This window comes from Brienomyrus brachyistius, chromosome 11 (assembly GCF_023856365.1).
Source record: "Brienomyrus brachyistius isolate T26 chromosome 11, BBRACH_0.4, whole genome shotgun sequence".
Lineage (NCBI taxonomy): Eukaryota > Metazoa > Chordata > Actinopteri > Osteoglossiformes > Mormyridae > Brienomyrus > Brienomyrus brachyistius.
The window spans coordinates 21,682,059-21,704,037 of NC_064543.1; the positions used below are offsets into that span (position 1 = coordinate 21,682,059).

At 47.4% G+C, this 21,979-nt stretch overlaps 1 protein-coding gene across 1 annotated transcript in view; it reads right to left on the reverse strand.

The window, feature by feature from the left end:
• Window positions 1-355: 355 nt before the first annotated feature.
• Window positions 356-21,979, reverse strand: part of dennd4a (DENN/MADD domain containing 4A) — a 43,122-nt gene continuing 21,498 nt past the window's right edge. Inside the window, 23 exon segments of the mRNA XM_049031037.1 lie at window positions 356-4,116; window positions 4,596-4,660; window positions 4,782-4,947; window positions 5,434-5,460; window positions 6,535-6,652; window positions 6,932-7,186; window positions 7,315-7,498; window positions 8,246-8,413; window positions 8,541-8,716; window positions 8,884-8,987; window positions 9,338-9,554; window positions 10,737-10,995; window positions 10,997-11,753; window positions 11,854-12,003; window positions 12,585-12,689; window positions 13,600-13,728; window positions 14,544-14,688; window positions 15,229-15,357; window positions 15,497-15,703; window positions 15,976-16,108; window positions 16,474-16,607; window positions 20,358-20,396; window positions 20,724-20,869. Coding sequence (XP_048886994.1) covers window positions 3,980-4,116; window positions 4,596-4,660; window positions 4,782-4,947; window positions 5,434-5,460; window positions 6,535-6,652; window positions 6,932-7,186; window positions 7,315-7,498; window positions 8,246-8,413; window positions 8,541-8,716; window positions 8,884-8,987; window positions 9,338-9,554; window positions 10,737-10,995; window positions 10,997-11,753; window positions 11,854-12,003; window positions 12,585-12,689; window positions 13,600-13,728; window positions 14,544-14,688; window positions 15,229-15,357; window positions 15,497-15,703; window positions 15,976-16,108; window positions 16,474-16,607; window positions 20,358-20,396; window positions 20,724-20,869 — 3,950 coding nt within the window. The 3' untranslated portion in view covers window positions 356-3,979.

A 21,979-nucleotide genomic window follows, 5' to 3' on the forward strand; every position in this document is an offset into this window, starting at 1 on the left:
GTGTGAAGGTTAGTATTCAGAAGGCTTTAGAAATATAGCAGGAATATTTCCTGTACTCCGGGTACTCCGGTGCCCCCCCACAGTCCAAAGACATGCTGAGGCTACTTGGAGTTACTAAATTGCCTGTAGTAGTGCATGTGTGAGTGAATGGTGTGTGAGTGTGCCCTGCGATGGGCTGGCCCCCCATCCTGGGTTGTTCCCTGCCTCGTGCCCATTGCTTCCGGGATAGACTCCGGACCCCCCATGACCCAGTAGGATACGTGGTTTGGAAAATGGATGAATAACATACCTTATACTTTACATAGAAATGCATAAAGTAATAAAGTTAAGCTCCACAGACACAACAATAAAACCATGCGCATTATGAGTGAATTTATTTACAATTAAAAGGTTGACGACCCTGAAGATCCTGTCTAAGATGCATCATCACTACTGGATCCCAAGGTGTACTTCCTGTGTACACATCTGTAAACATTTTTGAAGGTCCATTCTAAAAAGAGCAGACAAAACGTACATCAAGCTAAAATCCTTACACATTTTACACACAGCTGTGAATAAGTGACACATACATGGACTGAGGGTAATCCTACATTATTACAGAAGCTGCTGGGTGTTAAGAACGTTTAACCGTCTAAGTCTCGCTCCATGCCATCTTGCTGGGTGATTAGGGAAGAAAGTTGGAGAAGTTTCTAGATATTAATTTTTTACATTTATAAAGGATTAACATTTGCATAGCACTCAGCTCACATATCGGTTGGCTTTTATATAAATAAAGATCTGAAACTTTCACAAGGGCACCTACACTCAAAGTCAGCCTTTCAGGAGAACAGGTCAGTGCGTTCAGACTGACACTGACCAGAAGCTACTGATCACCGTTAGACAAAATGCCTGGTGTGGGTCAGTGAGTTCAGGCTCTGCAATCACGTAAAGCTACATCTTTCAACATGTACAGTTGAAACTTCATGAGACCTGCATCACAAAAATATCAAAGAGCCCGTGACAAAAAAATTTATAAAAATCATGATTTCAGAATGGTCCATATTCACTACTGTATAGGGCAGGCGATCAATGGAAACTCAAACCTGCACTGCAAATGCACATCTGCATTTTAACGGTGTGAATTTTCCGGAAACACGGACTGGGATGTCTGGGAGTCTGGTGACCCCCAAGACCTTCAGCACAGGGCTGCGCTGCAGGCAGGACACAGCGTGATAGGGGCTGCTAGTGAGCAGCATGCCACCATGCCAACCAGTTAGAAATGTCAATTACCAGTTAGGCATGTCCACACATCCTGTGAGCTCTCCCATGGACCGTGCCACTCCAAAGTGAAACACAAGGCACAGCTAGTTCTCATTTATAATACCCATATGGTAAAAAACACAGAGCTTCAAAATTAGTATTTAACAAGTGGAAGTGCTTCTTCACAATTTCACAAAAAGAGGTTTGCTTGATATTTGGAAAATGCCATCATGATTTGTCATGGCGGGACAAGCTAACTGCTAGTTCCTTACACTGCACAGAATGACGTAACATACACAGTTTGTGAAAACTGACCAATTATTTAAGCTTATACCGGCGGGTTCAGAAGTCATGCTGTTTTAATCCAAGATAACACAAAGAGATGGTCTTATCTAAGATCCTGATCCGAAGCGAATTAATGTTAATTTCATTAAAATGAACGATTAACCGAGAAGCTATTTTACAAATAAAATTATTTTCAGTTTACGCCGTTGTAAACATGTACAGATGTGTCTGAACACTGATATACGTATGCCTATATTTTATATAAATTTATAGAGAAAACGTGTGATGCGTAGTAACACTGTATATGGATATATGTTTGTTTTTTTCTTAATATGCACATTTCTCACTCCGAGAAATTAATGGATATGTGTGAGTATTAATATAATATGGAAGGAAACCTAAAGTGTTACTATTGCTACTTTTTAAATAAAAAGTAATGGATGCATATTAATTAACCATATGAATACATTTTAACGCGGTAAAAGCCGGAACTTGTCCGCTAGTGACACCCGAACAGGCAGGATGCTGAGGGGCCCCCAGCCGTCCTTCATGACTGGGTCGCGGCGGCAGGACAGGCGGAGGCTGGGCACGGTAACCGTGGCATCGCCGTATGAGATGGAGACCAGCGTAAGACGTCCGTCATTTCCCCGGCATTTTGATAAAAGGAGCAGGGTTACCGCTCCCGGCGTATTTCACAGTTAGGCGGTCGCGCCATTTCTCATCTCACAGCAGAGGGGGGTCTCACTACTTACCCTGCTGTAGGTATAGAAATGACACCCATTTTAAATTTAATGGAAAGCCGGGCACAGGCATGACTAAGCTGTACCATCTCAGATTTACATCGCAATTAATTGCCACAATTTATAACTACGCGTAAATGAAAATAAATATATACATGTAGACGCAGACTGACACGTACGCACAGCCTCGATGTACCATTTTGGGTAATCGGTTTTTGGTTTTCTAATGGGCAGTATACGCGCTGGGATTACAACTGGTAAAGCATTTCTCTACAAACTAACGAAGGACAGGCACAGTGAAACCGTTATAAAAACCGTTTACACACGTTTTAAAGAAACACTCCCTATCCAGCAAACACCTCCCGCCATTTTAGGCAGCTGAACAATTCAGGTAACACGACTGTGTGCCTCCGTTAGCGAGGACCTCACTGAAAAGTTCACTAACAGCCATTCATATCTCTCCGTATTTAAAACAAAGCCACATTTCTAATGCCGATTTCAACTGGTAATCTGTGTATAGTTTTAAGAGATACCTTTAACGAGGAGCCACTCCAATCGATAAATGTGTTAAAACACACTTAAAATATATCTTTTAAACGTTAGATCATCAGTCTTCCAGTCATTATATTCCGCTTCGTTGGGCCCTGAAAAATTACGTCCCTCCTAAAAAGGATGGAATTTGACTCTACACACACACACACACACACACACACATATATATATATATATATATATATACACACACACACACGCACACACACACACAGTACAAGTAGATTTTCCAGTCCTTAATAAGTGGGTCTCCTCTGATGCAGTGTCACAAACCATCAAACCCTCAGATGGTTCAGGTAGACATACAGGGGTTATTACAGTACTCACTAGTAAGACAAGGCCTCCCTAATAACCAACACACACACACACACACACACACTCACTTGAAAGTAAACCACCACATAGTAAAAACTGGGCTTAAGCGCTACAGCAGACATAAATAAATAATGGTGCATCTTTATAAATAGAATACAAGTGACATATTGTCAGTATTAGTTTCAATGTATGAATATATAATACAAATGTTTTAAAAAGTATGTACAGGACATATTCATTGTATAGAACATAATCTAAATAAGTTTTTGAAAAGTACCACATTATAACCAAAAAACGTGACCATAAATGTTCTGTTCTTTTTTTTTACTAAATTCTAGAAGGCTGCTCTTGACCCAGGTACCTGTTTCCTGTTTATGGTAATTGCTACAGAATCCGAGAGCTTTACTGCCAGATCGAACCCTATTCTGGGGCAGTAATAACACACAGGGCCCCCGCTATCAGTTTGTTACCAGGGGCACTACGCTGTCTCGCTTCTCACCACCTCTTATTTCCTGAGCGTCTTTTTGTGCACAAGCCCTCCAAGTGTGGGCAGTGGTCTGGTATGGGGTCTTCTGGAAGTCACCGGTTGGTGCCTGGTGTTGTTTTCAGACTGCATCTGTGACAGGCCTATAGGCTGGTACTCCACATGATTCTGGTGGCACATCCATTCTTTATGGAGGAGGCCACACTGTCCAAGTTGGCGGAACTGTACATTGGGTGCCGTCTTACTGTTGTGATGTGCCAAAGCCGTCTCCACCCATTCAGCAGGCTGCACTGATGAGGACCTTGCAGTCTTAGGATGCTAGTGTTGTAGGTGTTGGGTGGAGAGAGAGAGACATGTGACCGGCTCACAAGTATGGCTCTCCAAAGATCTTGCGGCACTCCATCACCCCAACACTGGGTGGTCGGTCACAGTTGTGCGTCAGCTTGACTTGGCTGGGCGTGAGACGGTCGTAGGCCATCTTGTACTCCCGGTCAAATGCATCTGTATGAAGGTTGGGAGGCAAAGGTTAGCATAGAAGCACAGAAGCTGAATTCCATCAAGAGCGACCTATTAAATCCCTGTTGCCTTGAAGGAAAATAAACTTATTATCCACTCATTATCACTTTTTAAAGATTACAAGATTAAATCTTTTTTTTGCCATTTGCACCAAGTATGAGTACAGGTACACTGAAATTCTCTTCATCCAACCCATCTTGCTGTCCATGCCTTGGGGTCATAGTGCAGGGTCAGCCAGCATGCAGCACCCCTCGAGCTGGGGGTAGAGGGCCTTGCTAAATGACCCACAGACATGATGATTCTGCTGAGGCGAGGGATCAAACCGCTGATCTTCTGATCACAGACACAGAGGCTTAGCCCACTGAGCCACTCGCCACCCCTGAATACCCCCAGTCAGCAAACCACTTCATGTTCTTCCTTGTGGTGTTACATACACTGTATCCTCACAAAGATGAGCTACTCACCGATGTCAATGTTGTCCTTGCCCAATGCCACCAAAGACAGGAAAAGGATCTCTCTGTACAAACTCCTATGGGAAGCCCCAGACAAGCAGGACAGAAAGAAACGCAGCGAGTTATGTGAGCTGCTGCTCTGTATCAGTTACTAAGGTGGTGACTGCATGTTCACGTGTCACATGACAGCCTCCCTACCTTTGCCTCCGGACACCCAGCTTCTGCCCAACCAACTGCAGAACCTGGCTCATGGGTCGGTACACATCGTTCTTCTGGATGCTCTTCACTACACTCTGCAGCAGCTCCTTCCCCACATGTTCGTCTTCCTCCTCCCTTAGCGGCCAGGTCACTGGGTAGTTCAGATCTGCAGTGAGGCATGAGAAGCTAGTTGACATGCATTCACGAGGACAGGCATGTGTGCATGCAAATGTGCACAGAATGGCACGACGGAGAGTGGCTGGGAAATCACAGAACAATGGGACACCAAAGGCTCGAAATAAAGTAAAAACACACATCCGCAAATGTGTCAGGGTGTCTAAGGCCCGGAAGCAAAAGATTATAATGTTATTTGGAAGCGTTTGAGATATTTCAAAGAAATTAATTTGGAGTTCAATTGCTTTGGAGCAATGTCCATTTAAAAAATACTGTACAAAATATAAATCCTCTATTATCAGCACCACTAGAGAGCAACAGAATGAAAGTAAAACAGAAAATCTTCTGACAACGAAGTAGCGCATCAGATGTGTGAAGACGGCAAACAAAAACATGCTGATTAAACATCAAAAAGAGCAAAGCCAAAGGACACAACAGCTGAGGGACTATAAGTGTACAACCCAGTGTTAACACTCACTCTTAATTAAAAGAGTACGATTTAGGCCTGCAAAAACAAAGAGAACTTCTGTTAGTTTTTAGCAGTCAAGAGAGAATGACCAGACAAAGGAAAGAGAGCAATCTACAGAGAAGGGACCCAACTGTGGAGAGAGTTACTCTTGAAATGTAATAGGTTACAGATTACTAACTACTGTGTTACAATGCAATACGTAACATAACTGTTTTGATTACTTCATCAGAGTAATGTAACTTATTACATTTGATTACAGGTTATCATTGACTTATGACCGTGTTTGTTTCCGACTGATCAGTTGTAAGTTGATTTGGTCGTAAGTTGGTGGAAACTGTCATACACTTATGCTGGGCAACACTCGTGCTGCTAGCCCCGGCACAGTCATGGCCATAGTCATGCCACAGTCATGCCAGCCCCGGCACAGTCATGGCCATAGTCATGCCACAGTCATGCCAGCCCCGGCACAGTCATGGCCATAGTCATGCCACAGTCATGCCAGCCCCGGCACAGTCATGGCCATAGTCATGCCACAGTCATGCCAGCCCCGGCACAGTCATGGCCATAGTCATGCCACAGTCATGCCAGCCCCGGCACAGTCATGGCCACATATCTGCAGCCTTAAAGGTGATCAGTCTCATAGGTCATAAGTCGACAACTTACTGTTCTTTTCTAAAAAGCATTTTAAACTGGGCAATAAAGCTGCAAAATCCCAATGGCTGACCCCCATTGTCTGGAAATATGCCAAAAGAAGGCTTTTTTGCACGGTGAAAAAATGCAAAGCAACAAAATTAATGTTATTTTCTACATATAAGCTTTTTATCGAAAACAATTTGGATGTAATCCCTTTGTAATCACCAAAAATTTGATTAGTAACTGTAAACTAATTACATGTTTTTGTTCTCAGTAACTGTAATGGATTACAATTACGTTGATTTTGTAATTTCATTATGTAACACTGTTACATATAACTACTTACATGTCCCCAACACATACGTACACAGCAAATCTGGAGAAACTGCATTTAGCCCACGCCAAAGACTGTGTGGGTGGGTTCACAAACTACCACCCACCCAAATAGCCTCACAGTGATACGGAGCCCACACTTACGGTGCGTGTTCCACAGGATGTAGAACGGCTGTGCGGGATCCTGATGTAGCTTCAGGTTGTCCCATAGGATCTGGATCAGCACATGTTTGCTGTCTTCTGACATCCAGTGCCGAGGAATCTGTAAAGTGATTGGTGAGGTGAGAAAGCCTCCCCATAGCCCCCTGAGTATGTCCTAGGCACCTACAGTCTTACATCCTTGACTGAGGTCAACAATAGAATCCTGTACCATGACCTTCAAACATGTTAGTAAACAAGAAGTACTATGATACTGAAGTCAGCAACATTGAGTCATACTCGCATTCAATGATTCGTAAGCAGAATGAGATCAAAGATGAGGTCAGAGACCTCATTTCTGAATCTGAAAAGATTTGGGAACTTACAGATCTGAGTGTCCTACCTGGGACCCACGGTTGCAGTGCTCTGAGGTCAGGATGAGGCCAGGCAGGTTGCTGGGCAGGTCCAGACGGCGGAAATACCACACCAGGTTCCAGAAAATTATGGGATGATGGTCCACCATGTCCGACACAGTGATCACCTGGTCCCCCTCGTTCTCCAACAGGCTCTCCAGCTCCTTCCAGAGCACCAGCGGGCTCAGATAGGGCACTGTCACTGGGTCTGGGTTGTGTAGACGCCACTCCATGCTCAAGGGGTCCTAAAACATGCAAGTTTACATGCACCTCAGAATTGCTAATAATACAGATGAAAATGTCTTAAGGCGCTTTCCAATGTGTCCAACTTTCTGGAACTTTCCAGATGAAGGACAGGTCCTCGTTGACTTACCGTGACTTCGTTGAGTCGGCAGGGCAGGCTGCCTGTGATGTAGCGGCTGGTCCGGACGGGCTCCTCCAGGGGTCCGAAGGCGCTGACACTGCGCACCATGGTGGGCTCTGGAGACAGGGCGCCCTGGCGCCGCTCTGTTGGTATTTCGACACAGTGGGCCACGGAATATCCCAGGGAGCTGCTCCTGTGGGTACAAAAGGCTGTTTGAGTGAACTAACCTGCAGCCCGTGACCTGAAGCACAGGCAACAGAGTACTGAGCACTGCAGCAGAAATGCATGCAGCCATAAAACAGACAGAGGGTCCTGCTCATAAGTTGGACTGATACAATACCATTTCTACACTTTGTAAAGTGAGACAGCTGTGGCTTAAACTCAGTAATTACAGAGAGCGAATGGCCTTTTGGATCAGTGTAGAAGATCCTCATATCCACCCAAATAACCTGGCTCTCACTTGAGGTATCAGTTAGTATTAAACTCTTTCCTAGGAACATCCTGTGGCCACATAAAGCTTCTTTGTTTAATCAGTGCATCCTGACCATAATTTTGCAGAAAGTGTGTGGCATGTAAATCCTAGTGCTGATGTTTTTGCACTCAGTGTTCCGAAAGGACTACATTGTGACCCTCTGCAGCTTTTTGGGTACAGCGGACCCAGGTGCAGCTGGGCAGGGAGGCTCCCATTTACATTGTAGATTAGGGTCAGGAGCAGGGCTCATCTCTGAGGGACGGCTACTTCAAACACGTCCTTTATCAGCAACACAAATGGAATGGAGACTAGGGGCTCGGACTAAACCTCACCGACACTGTGGATAAATGCCAGCAATGGGGGGACGAGTCTTTTTGGGAGCAGTATTGTCATTCATGGTTTTCTCAATGGCTTTCATTTACGGTAAAAATAAACAGAATCAATACGGGAATAGAACAGGATTCAAACCTGTTGTTGCCAGGGCAACCATGTATCGTGATTTGGGGTGACCGTGGAGACATGGTCAAGGTGGGACAGGGAGTGGACAGCGTGGACGTCCCTGTACCCAGGCCCGTGGAGACCGAGTAGGACGAGGACACAGCTTCTTCTGCAGACGGGCTACTTTTTAGGAAAAACCTGAGCGAGGTGCAGAGTGACAGTGGAAGGGTGTTAGTTAATATGATTGGAAGTGACATATAGGACCATTTAGCTTCAATGAGTCCCTTGCCACTTCAGTCCATTTCCCTTGTGTCTGTCCCCATACCTGCCAGGACCTCGGAGATCCCGGATCTCCACGTTGAGGAAAGGTAGGAAGGGGTTGCCACAGAAGGGGCAAGTGGTGTTGAGGTTGGAGTCATCAGCCGTCCATCCGGCCATGATCTCCTCGTCGTAAACCAGACACTCGCAGGTCTTGCAGCGGGAGCAGCTGGAGATCAGCACCTGAGTCGGTGTGTCAATAGGCACAGGGCAGAGGTCAACCGGCTGTGCGATCAACCACAAAGCTGGGCAGGCACCACTCCAAGCGCCTCGAGACTGTTCCCAGACCTGCACAAACACCTGCTCACACGGTTCAACGCTTTTTGGCACTTCCCAGGTGAAAGACCCACCTCCATAGCGTAGTTCTGAAAGATGCTGGTATTGCTTGTGTACTGCGAAGACTCCAGTTCCGATTTGTCTGGAAGAGTAAAGCTGGACGGAGGCGGAACGCAGCCTGAGGGACGAGAGCAGCAGAGCTGGAGCCTGTGCAGGTAGCTGCTTATTAAGTTACTACAAACACAACCAGGTCAAATCCATAGTCTCAAAGGGGAAGCATCAGTCTGCAGGCAGTGCAAAGTCACTTCGGGAGGGTAATCAGCAGCATGTCTGCTGAAGAGGGGCTCTGAGCTCCTAGGAAGGCACATCTGGTCTTAATGACACTGGAGCTGGCTGATTGAAGAGCTTCAATCAGGCCATACTCAGGCCTGAGACAATCAGCCCACTGATACATTCGCTCTCATGTATCAGGATCAGCTGACCTCCAGGTTAGGGGAATTAAAAACATTTGCCTATCTGTATCATCACCTGTGTGGAGAGGCTTTGCGCCTGAGCGGAGCTGCGGTGCAGGGCTCTCCGCTCGTGTCCTGTGAGGGCTCCTCTTGGGGCCTGAAACACCATTCCGTTGTGGTGAGCTGGGTCCTGGGACCTCAGCTTCCAGGTAAGACTCCTCATCCACGAGGGAGATGCGGTCTGTGTCCCCCACACCCAAGGATGAGACGCTTAGGTGGTCGTAGTTTGTATCCTGAGAAGACAGGGAGAATGAGGACCACAGGAAAACGCACCCAAGAGTCGTTCCAGCCTGCCCCACGGCTCCCTGCGGTGCTTAAAGGTGCTTAAAGACCCCCTACTGCCTGCAGATAAAACCCCGATTCAGATAATCCCAAAACAAGACCTCGAGGTGGCCTTTCTGATTTAAGCTATGCTTCCCTCTACTGGGGCTACTGCAGACTTCCTCCTTTTTACTTGAGAGCATGCTCTGCCATACACCATCTTCTGACCACTTAGAATGTTAACAGTAAACAAAGGGTAACACTTTACATCAACTGCACCTTCATAATGCCTTTATAATGCATTCGTATAACAATCATAAGCAGCATGTAAGTGTACTGTAACATCCTAGCATACCTTAACAACTTTAATGCACATTTATAACAAACATTATTGTCATGGTTAGCTCCTGTTGTCTCAGTCTTTTGTGCCCCCTCCCCATTTGGCCAGCAGGCATTGCTGGCCATCCTGTCCCTCTTTGTGTTTCCCCTATTTCCTGTCAGTAGCATGACTCAACGTGTTGAGTGTGTGGCTACCTGCAAATCCCTTTGTCGCGTGTTCAAACCCCACCTCCTCCATTTTTGTATTTTGTTCCTGTGTCTTCTGATTTGTACTTGGTTTTGGTTAAATTCTTTGTGCCCGTGCTTGTGTTTGGACCTGTCTGTTTCTACCTCCCCAGTGTTAGATTCTGCCGGCATCATGCCTCGGCCTAACGCCAAATCCGCCCGAGTTTGTGACAATCATACGACTATAATGCTTCTTATTATCATATCATGTTTAACATTAATGTATATTAAGGCTCTTAGGATATGTTAGGATGTTAGGTTATATTTACAAGCAGCTTATGAATGCATTATAAAGACATAATGAAGGTGTAACTAATATAAAGCATTACCAAAAAATAACCTCAATGGATCCTTCATTTAGATGCCGGTACAATTCAGGATGCATTCCATTCATTTCTAATAGTTAAACAAGCCACCCTGAATAATGAAACAGCCAATTAAAATACAGCCATGTGTGTTTCAAGGAGATGCTGATTTTTGAGAAACTTGTTTATGTACCGTACCATTTATCAGACAATCCTGAGTTATCAGACTCCTTGTCACAGTAACTGTAAACCCGTGAACCAAACCAGCCGTGATGCCAGTCGCACCTTGCTGGGTGTGGTGTAGGTGGCCAAACGGGAGTACCAGCGGCTGGCTTTCTCTGCCACCCCCTTCCCCGCGGAGAAGACGCTGCTCTTAAAGACGTCCAGAGTGGGGGTGAGAAGTGTGTCCAGGGCGAACGAGGGGGAGGCAGGAGGCTCCCTGTCCCTGAGGGGGCTGCTGCCCTGTGAGAAGGTGGGTGAAGACCAGAGGCGATCACGGGGGCGCTGGTGGCAGGTGCGTGAGCGGGGCATGGGGGGGGGGGCGCGGGGAGCCGTGGGGCAGGCTGGAACGACGTGACGGGGAGTCGCCCGGGAGCTGGGGGCTGCAGGCATCCTGCAGGTCCATGCTGGGTGCCCGGCTGCTTAGAGGGCTGCCCATGTTGTTCATGTACATCTCAATCTCCTCAGCTAGGTTGCGGCGGGCCGTGGGGGTGCTTGGTTCACCTCCCCCTGAGTCCTGCTCTTCCGATTGGGCCGCGAGCAGGGAGAGCGGGTCGAAGCCCGTCTCAATGCCCATCCTCCTAGTCACACGGGTGCTGCCACCGCTCGGGCAGGGCTCTGTGGCCCTATTACGGCCAGCCTGGGCACCGCCCGCCGTGGCCTCTCTGCTTGTCTCCTCGTCCAGGTCCTCCAGATCGAAGATGGCAGCATTGTCTGGCTTCTCCTCGTCGCTGGAATCCCTCTCCCCACTTTCTTTGTGGCTGCTCCTGAGCCCCACTTCCCGCATGCCAAGGTTCAAAGAGTTGGGCCTTGTGCTCTTCTGGAATGTTCCCGAGAGAATCCTGGCATCTGCACCCAGATTCTCAGCAATCCTGAGAGGGTCTGTTTTGCCCCGGGTCATGCCCAGGCCCAGCACCATGCCCCCTGCAGTGTCTCCGCTCAGGCTGCGACCTCTGACCCCAGGCCAGTCCAAGCGTCTCTGGCCCTCCTCCATGGCACTCCTGTGCCGCCTGCGGAGGCTACTGCTCTGGATGATCCCAATGTCGTCCAGTGAGGAAGTGAAGAGCAGCCCAGCCACATGGTCTGCAGGGAGATATGAAAAGCTCAGGTAGTCCCTCAGAACCATGCCACAGGAATTGGTGATTACAAAGATTTTGCATTTTTGTAGGTTAGTGGTACTGACCGGTGCTGGCGTCAGATTCTTTGGCTGTGTTGTCATAGGGATAGTTGCTACGGACGATGCCAGCATGAGGATGGAACGGACCACTGACATCAGGGAAGTCCAGCGGCGGGAGGCAGTCTCCACTGTCTTTGGCACTCTCGCTCTCCGACACTGTGCCCCCCCCCCCCAACGGGTTCATCATTGACACATTCTACAAACATCTGCACCAAACCAGTCACAAGAAAAGGACTTACAACTTAAATAATATTGAGGCTGACCGCATTCAGTCAGCAAGTGCAAAGTGACTTATTTAAAGCTCTGTCAATATAGGTTCAGTTCTCAGTATTGGAATTACAAAATAATCCTTATGTAATGCAACAGTGGGTTGCAGTACTGGAGAAGAACACTAGAGAGCAGTAATCTGTCACGAAAAATGCATTCAGCATGTTATCTATAAAGAGTAACATTAAGGTCTGTAAAAAAACAGACACAAATGCTATTTCTCTGATCTCTACAAGAACTCTCGCCTTTTGCACTTGCTCATTTCACTTCAATTTGAGAGACAAACAGGAATATGAGCAAGACCATCCACTAACACTAAAACCTTTCACAGCTGCCGTCTTTCCATACTTAGGACATATACTGCATGTTTGCCTTCAGAGGTCAGTCAGGGATGAGAGAGCAGGGCTATAAACACATCAGCACTAGGCTTGTCGGCTGGAGCTCGGAGGGGGCGGTCCCTGTCAACTCACGGGAGCTGGAGTCCTCCTTCTCCAGCGTCCTGTCCTGCAGACCACCTTCCCCTCTTCGCACTTCTTCTTTAGAGAGGGAGTTGTAACCCAGGTCAGACTGGCCCCCTGACACAGAGGCAGAGTGAGCACCCTTCCTCACGCTATTTCTGCACGCAGGATTTTCCCTAAGCTTCCCCGAGCTGGACACCTTGCTTAGAGAAATGCCGGAACTAACCTTCCCACGTTTGTAAGAGATTCAATCAATGTATGAGATCAAAGCAGCCGGTGTCCCAGATAACCTGTCATCTGAGGCTGACATGCGGGGCGATGCCGCCCGGTCAGGAGCCGGACAGAGAGAAACCTTTTAACTGACGACTACTGGAAGAAAGGGCCGCGGGGACGAGGTAGGCCGACACCGTTAAAACTGATTCTCTCTGCCTCGGCAAGAGGGACATTTCGGTCTCCTGGCAACCGGCTGCCACGTCAATCCACTTTTATCTTTTCTATGAATATTTCTGCCTGCAGCTTCATATCTGTCATTTGTTGAGGAAGGAGGTTCCAGAAACTCATTGATCTTTTTTTAGGCACATTATGTACTAGTGGTGACAATTCTGGATGTTTGTCATAAATCTTGTATACATGGTGTCCTACTTAGAACAAAGGGATGGGATCCTGAACGGAGAACAAAATATCTTTAACAATAGGTCACATGTCATAGCTCAGTTTTAACAGAACATTCAGGACAGTGCACCACAGATCGACGTAACGATCAGAATGAGTGACACGGGGCGGGGGGGTTGGGGGGGTGGAGATAATAGAGACACACAGAAAGACAGACACAGTGAGACACTTAAAGGAAGGGTGGTGAAAGGGTATCGGATTGAGCCCCCCAGAGGAGAGGGCCGGAGGGCCATCCAGGGCTGCCCCAGGCTGGCGTCACACGCAAGCAGGGGGTGGACGGAGAAGGAGGCAGAGCAGAGCGATGAGGAGGAGACAGGGAGGCGTGGCACGATGCGGGGCGATGGACCTCCTGTACCTGTGCTAGATCTATCATCAGCAGAATCTACTTTGATTGGGTCAGTGCCGAACGGGGCCTGCTCCACCATGTTAGTGTCATTAGAGCTATCCAGGCTGCCGTGACTGACGGCGTCCAGGTCGCTGCCATCTGTTCAAAAACAACAAAGTGTGAGAGGGGCCCCCACATCCAGAGCCGACAGGGGGCACCCAGGACGGGGGGGCCCTGCAGGAGAGAACAGTCTGAACAAGGTTGACAGCGAAACTCAATGATCTAAAAAACAGAGAAGGAAATAAAGGAGAGAGGAGGTGTAGCCTCGTAGCTCCTGTGGTGGAAGGGAGGTGGCCAGGGAGGCGTGAGGAGATGGACACTCTGATTGAGTTCTGTGGAGAAAATGGACTTTGGTGTTTCTCTGTGGCGGGAGGGGGACATGATATAGCAGCCGGGCAGAGCCGGGAGTTTGAGAGGCAGTAAGACGTTTGCAGGGAACGGAGAGAAACTGGAAAACTAACACCAGCGTAAGCAACGTTCTCATCCAGGCCTGCCAGAGAACTCCAGTTCTGTCAGACTAGGGGAAGAGAACCTCATCTTCTGTACAGCTGAGGTTGGTGTGAGCAGGGTTATAAACCTTGGTTTTGGCTTACAGATTGCAACAGGCCATCCGAAAGTATCCTTCTGGTATTTTATCTTAACTGATGGGGGGGGGTTCTCTGGAGATGCTTGATTACTGCAAAGTCTGGTGTCCTGGCATGAGCTGGGTAGGGGGTGCGGGCTCTTTTGAGGGGAGCTCAAAGATGTGTCGGGGGGGGGGAATCTAATACCAAAGTACGGAGGAGTCTGAGGAGGTAGGAATGCCCATGCTGCTGAGTACGGGATTTGGCAGGGTGAAAGAGCAGCCCTCTAACTAGCAGTCTGCTCAGTTACTGGTCATAACATGGTGCACAGGCCCAAAGTGTCTGACCTACCCGACAGGGGGGTCTGCGCTGGGTTGGACTGCTGCTTTTTCAGTGCCCGTCTGAACTGAGTCACGCCCAAAACCACGTTCCTCAGTTTCATCCACAGGAAGTAGCCCCCTCGCGTGCTGGAAGGCCAGGTGCTTTCCAAGACGGCCTGGGAGGAGAGGAAACAAGGAGTGGTGAGGAAGCAGGCGGGAACGCTGACACGCCAGCAACACATTAAGGAACACTTAGCTCTCATTACCGTGACCTCACTGCTCCTGGATTCCTCCTCCAAAATCAATAACAAATTAAGCTGACTTTCTAGAAACGATGCCGAACGGGGTTCTGGGTGTGATTTCGGTCAGCAAGCCGCCCGAGCTCTCAGAAGCAGGACAAACACTCAGCCACGAGTACCAGCAGACGAGGATGCCTGTGTTCACGCTGTACGAGCGGGAGTCGTCAATGCTCTCTCCGCGAGTGAGAGAGATGCAACAGCAGCAATACAAGGGGAACCAAATGGGCTCTTGTCCTGACATTTGCTTTGTACATGTTGTGTTTATGGAGCTAGAAGAGCATCGACGCTTATAAAATAATGAACCTCGGATACCTCTAAAATGAACAATGTAGTGTTACTTTCATCAAGGACATCATGTTCCTTCAAGATGCGTAACAACACCACTGCTCTTCTCTGGTTGATCATCCAGGGACTGACCTTATTGTAATAACCGTAGGTGATTGCATTTGGTTGGACTCCAGCCTTCTTCATCTCAAACAGAACTCGCACGGCTAGCACAGGTTGTCCGTACTGTCCACAGAGCTGCATGAGAACCCGGTAGCATACCTGTAGGAGAATGGGAGCAATACCAAGTGTGGAGCACATAGAGCCGAACATACAGGGCAGAGGTTTCAAGATCCTGGAAGTGTCTGGCCTAAAGAAAGCCGTGGCTGCATCAGGCCGCGAGGGCAGCCTAAGCTCCTACCTCGTCTGGGGGTTGCAGCTTCTTGGCCTGCATCTTCCGAAGCACGTCGTAGGCTGTGCGTAGTGCCCGCACCTTGGAGTGGCACACCTTGACGTAGGCAGGCAGGCAGATGAACCACAGCCCATAGCAATGCCGCAGCAAACATCTGGACCACATCTGGGGAATGGAGGAGTACTTCTTTGCAATCTTCTGTGCTGATTTGATCTCCTGAAATAGAGAAACCCCGTGATGACTCCAGTTCCCTGCTAGATTGGCTTGATTTTCCTGTCATCCTGCAAGTTACAGTGAGGAAGACACCGTGACCTTCCTCCCTTTCATTACCTACACATCACTGAGCAAGAACTACTTCAACAAACCAATAAAATCTAAAGGACATCAGAAGTGCTTATCGAAGAAGCGTGTCGGTTTCTGGAATAATGGCTGGGGAGGGCACTGTATGGGTCAGCTTAAGGCCTACAATATGGTCTGTAGGTTCTCACCTGCTTGGTTCGGCGGAACATAGGGGCGGGACTTGTGGGGCAGCTGTGTCGCGAAGCTACGCGAGAGGCAGGGGTCCTCAGCCCCTCCAGTGGATCAAAGAGCTCCGGCCTTAACACAGGGAAGCCGCTGTAGCTGCAGGAGATACGGGCCACCGTTCAGCACCTTCAGATACACTCACTCAGATGATCCACCTCAACTGGCATGCAGGTGCAATCCGAAATGCAGTTATATGAAGCTGTACACCAAAGGTGCCAACTGTGAATGGAAGTACACACTTGCCTGGAGAAGTTAGGGTATGTCCTCAAGAGCAAAACAACTGGGTCATTTCTAGGACTCAGACCAAAACCTTCAGGACAAAATCCCTCATTGTGATTCCCCAGTGTACCCTCTGACCCGTTTGAGGTACATACTATGGAGGGTGGATCTGGATATCTAAAGACCCTCAGAAAATATAGGAGCGTACGCATGCATGCGTGCTGCCAGGCCTTTGCCGGTACCTGTAGCACAGAGGGTACTCCTCACCCTCTGGCAGGGGGGGCATCTCTGGGGGGGTGATGAAAACCGTATGCTCACTGCGGTGGGATTCGTCCAGCTCGATCAGCCGTGCCTCCTCTGGCCGGTCGCTGTCCACCTGGAAGAGGAAGAGCACGTTAAACTCAGGAGGTGGCACTAAGGTGACCATGGGTGACAGACAAGGACCGTTTTACTATTAATGTAACCAAAGGCACCGATCATCGGTCTTAGAGTACATTGGTCCATAGTATCAGCGCTTTAGCAGAGATGCTAAAAATGAACCAATGAAGCATAGATAAAAAAGACTAGGGGAAGGGGGTAAACAGCACAGTCTCAAAGTGCAAAATCAGCAGACTGGAAGGACTGTCTGATCCTGCTCCTCTACGAATGTGACATCATGACAGGTCAGCTGCACCCTGACACCCCCCAGAGCATAATGCGGGCAAACCTCCTCGGATCCTTCTGACTCCACGTTTCCCACAGCGGAAAGGCCCAGTAGCTGACCTAGTTTTCAGAGCTTACTGACCAAGCAAAGTTAATGACTAACTTATCATCCCTTCGAGAAGAGTTTTGCTTGATCTCTCACGGAGCTGACGCTCGGTCTGCCCCGTTACCCCCCCATCAGGGCAGTAAACGTGTCATGGGAAAGCTCCATTTCAAAGACACGCTGTAGCTATGGGGCAGGCAGCACATTCAGAACGTTTGCATTATATTTACAAATATCCAGCTGCTCATCTGAGGCTCCCAAGTCAGGGATCCTTTCTGTGCCACTTGGGGCACCGGACCCATTACTGTGTATGTGCCCTAAACGGCTACACTGATGTTCATCCCTGTATCATATTAGGTATACTAGGGGTGTAAGCTGTTAGCTCCAAGGCAATTCGATTAGATTCTGATTATTTGGGAACAATCCGATGCATTGGAAACGCCTAACCTCTGAGCCACTTGGTGAGCGTGGAGTGGGCCAGATTTTAAAATGAATTATTAACACAGGCCGGTACTTAAATGAGTTGACAGCATCCCTCATCCTCCACTATAGAAAGCAGCCATCTGTAGTGTAATGACAGTCATCTCCAACATGTTAGTAGTTGTGTCTTACGCTGTGGTACTGCTAATTTTAAATGTTGATAAAGTTTAAATATTGGCAATTTCAGCCAAAACTGACACATCGGATCAATGCCGATATCTTGCTTTTTCATGTTAAATGATATATCATGCATCTCTAAAGCTAACATTACTTTTTACTTAGCTAACTAGATGGCAACCTCAGAATCCTGACTATTACTACCAATACCAGCAAAAAGAACACCTTTTTTGTAGTACAAAAGGGGGGAGTTTCCCCAAAAAATTGTAGCACAAAGATTTTCATAACCATTAGAGAGATCGTCTTACACTATAAAACAGCAGCAAGTTTCTCAGAAGCGTCGTGGTGCAAAGATCATCACTGTAGCTCATTGATCTTCAGGTTGTGCTTCCTTTATAACTATAAATGAGTCTCCCCTACCAGCTTACATACTGAAGATTTACGTGCCAGAGCTGCTACTCTGCATGTCATTTTGCAGCATGTGATCAAGAGAGCGTGCAACCTGGAAGCTGGGGATACTTTTACGGAGGATTTTGCCCCCAAAAATCGTTTAAAACCGATTCTCATTTTACAGATTGATGCAACTAAATTGCTACATTGATGCATCCACGCATCTTTCTGCGCCTAACATGCAGCATTAGCATGCAGTTAGTGTTTATTAAGATCAGATGCTAACTTGTTCTCTAATTACCTTATGACAGGACTTCATGCCCTTACTGGTATAGTTGCAACACATGATTGAGTGAAGAATATGTAATAGCATAACTGTACTCCTGCCAGAAATTATGGATTTTTTTAAAATGAATCTCACACTCTTATTATCAGTAGACTATGGAACAGAAATTCAGATAAGCAGACCCCAGGTTCCGAAGCAGGTATCTATCCAGAATAGAAAAACTGGCTTATTATTGCATGTCGATGGCTGGAGGGCACTTCTCGCCAGAGAATGTATGGAGAAGCTCTTCTGCTGCTCCTGCCATGATCCGTCAGCCCCGACACAACAGGGGACTGATCCAAATCCACTGCAGAGACACTTTCGCTCCAGCAGGCAGCTGTTTGACAGCTCACCCGGAAACCAAGAGTGTGATTGCTTCCCCTGTCAACCCAGAGATGGAGGATCAGCCCCAGGCTCTCTGCATTCCCACATCTGTCAAGGCTATGGGGACGTTCCATGATTACATCATACGATAGAAAAACACCAATAGCGATGCAACAGCTCCTCCCACAACGGACAAACCCTTTACGATTAAATTACACTTGACCTCCGCACAGGCGGCCCTATACATCCGGCACAATTTGGAGATCACCATGGTGACACGCCCAGGTTACCAGCCTCTTTGCATTATGGCAGACAGGAGATGCAAAACATGTTTATTTTTAAACATCCAAGACAGCTGCGTGGGATGGCAGAGTGACAGGTCTTCCGGAGGTATGGAGGTTCATGTAGTTAAGTGCACCAATCACATCATACAGACTGTATAGACCTGTCTAAACGTGGGCCACCCAGTGAAGTGCTCATGTTTAGAGACAGAGGTTGCAAGCAAGTAGCAGCTGACTGCCAAATCAATGCTAAGATGGTACATGATTATATAATACAGGGATGTATATTCTAATGCAGGGGTGGGCAATCTTATCCAGAAAGGGCTGCTGTGTGTGTGGGGTTTTGCTGCAACCCCCTAATTAGAGTATTAATTAGAGGACTGATTGACTAAAGAATTCGCACACCTGGTTTTGAACAGCTGACCTACAGGTTATCCCACAAACCTGCATACGCACCGGCCCTTTGCGGATAAGATTTTTCTAATTCTTCAGCAATTTGGTCTGTTCTTCTGGTTAGCACCCTTCCAAAGACAACTGGTGACTCATGAAATCAGCCACACCCTGGTGGTCCATCAAGGTATGACTGCAGCATCAGTCTGTAATATCTCTTATAGGGCCTGTAATGACTCATTACAAAAAGCAAGAGCTGAGAGCTAAAAGTATAACAGTGACCACATCCAAAGGAATGTCACATTATTCTAGTTGCCTCTTGATTTAATGGTATTTTTAATGGATGTTAAATCATACTGGTGTCACTGACGAAAAAGAAACAGGCATTCATCCATCTTTTCAGGCAGGACATGGTGAACCAGAGTGTATTCTGGGAAGTGTTCCCACAGGGTTGGATACACCCTGGACAGGATGACAGCCAGTCTCAGCACATACAGTCACAGAAAGAGAGAGATGAGCAGACTATGGTAACAATGCCTCAGAGTCACTCTGGAAACGACTCTGCATCCAGCTAATGCACTGACCCAGCTCTGTTAACTTATTGTATATACTGCTACCTAAGACAAACTATGCAAACTTTACTTTAGTTATCATTTGAAACAGACTACGTTTGTTGTTTTGTTTTGCATGCTGTTTGTGTTCCCTTTTCCTACAATTAATACGATAATTAATGTTGCCTGTTAAATTCCAGTTGTCCAGCTGGACCTCAGGGCAGGTTTATATTAGCAGGTCATCATTAACTGTATCTCCAAACACAAATTATTGGCTGCAGTTCTTTAAACAAAAATCTGTTTGTTCTGTTTGTTACATTTTCATCACTGAAAGTTAACAGCCTACAGTCAATAATTGCAAATTAGTGTTTGTCCTTAAACATCCCATATGATCTTAAGCACAGGCTGACGCACACGCACACAGACACACACACAGACACACATACACACACACACACACACACAGACAGAGGGGGTCAGGGCTCTTTGTGTGTTCACGCGCGGCCTGTAGAGGGCGCCTTACCTTGCCTCCTCTGTCGGCGCTGCGCTCTGTGTTGAACAGCTGCTCAGACAGGGAGATGGAGAGGAAGAGAAGAGGCAGGCAAGAGAGAAGCGAGCTGGGTTACAGAAGGACAGGCGACCAGCCTGAGCCATGCAAAGAATCGCAGCGAGGCGTTTGGGTTAGTAGGAAAGACACGTCACCATAAAAGTCTATTGAAGAATGGAAGCGGACATGAAAACACTGCTTAGTTTTACTCGAAAAAGGAGGCCTAATGAACTTTCATTACTAAGAAACAACCTCAGACTGGTCTGAGGACCCAATAGAGCAGGACGTCTGGTGAGACGTTGAGCTCTGTGTCCATCAGGAGCAGAGAGCACGGAGGGCTACCTTGTCCACGCAATCATCGAAGAATGCCAAGCTTGCATCTTTATCGCTGACGAAGGAGCATTCCTCGATAAACCGGATGAACATCTGGGTCTTCGTCATGAGGGAGTAGAACTTCTGGTGGGAGCGGTCACGGCTCTTCAGAAAACCTGGAGGTGTGATGAAAACACTGAGAGCACCCCTATGGAAGCCTTGGCAGAGGCAGGGGAGATGTTCCCCGACGTTCATCTTCATACTGTCAGGATATTTTTACTCATATTCAGGTGACTACTAAGAGTGCAAGAAAGTCAAAACTACAGGAACTGCTTCTGAATAGTTGGTTTCTGAATAGTTAAATAAAGCACTGACATGCACGAGGCACCCACAGCAGGGCATGCTGGTATGGCTGACCCCACCCTACCCGTGACACCAGGGAAGCCCCTCCATGCAGCTCTGGGTCCCATCATGTCCATGACTAACTGAACTTCTTGACAAGACTGATGTCATAGATGTGTCTGGGTACATAGTGGCCTCTGATTTAACTACGGTACCCTTGGGGAACTGGGGCTTGGACTCCTGCTCAGGTTATTATGTAAACACATTTTCTTACTCGGTTTCATTCAGTGTGATAATGTTGTGAGTCCGGAGGGACTCAGATGAGATCACCACGCTTCGTCCATGACATCAGTGGGACTCAAAGGCAGCCTTCCAGAATGAGCAGCTGTGTCACTAACTAACCATCCGAATTGCTAAACCGACCCACCCTCTCCCTGTGCACCGAAAAAAATCCAATTTATTTATTTATTTAAAAGGAAAACAAGAAACAAGACCATCTGGCTTCATCCGAGCAGGATGGCAGTATGTTGGGAGGGCCACACACATGCAGAGATTATTCTGATCAGAATCATTTTCTGAACATATGACACTGCTTCACTATGATAACCTGTTAAGATACTTCACTGTATCGAGTGTCAGACACTGCGACGTATCGACTGTCAGATAATTCACCATATCGTCTGTCAGACACTGCGACGTATCGACTGTCAGATAATTCACCATATCGTCTGTCAGATACTGCAACGTATCGACTGTCAGATACTGTGCCAAATTGACTGTCTGACACTGCAGCATATTGACTGTCAGACACTGCAACGTATCGACTGTCAGTTACTTCACTGTAACAACTGTCAGACACTGCAACATATCCACTATCAGGCACAGTAGCGTATCGACTGTTAGGCACTGCAACATACCAACTGTGAGTTACTTCACTGAATCAA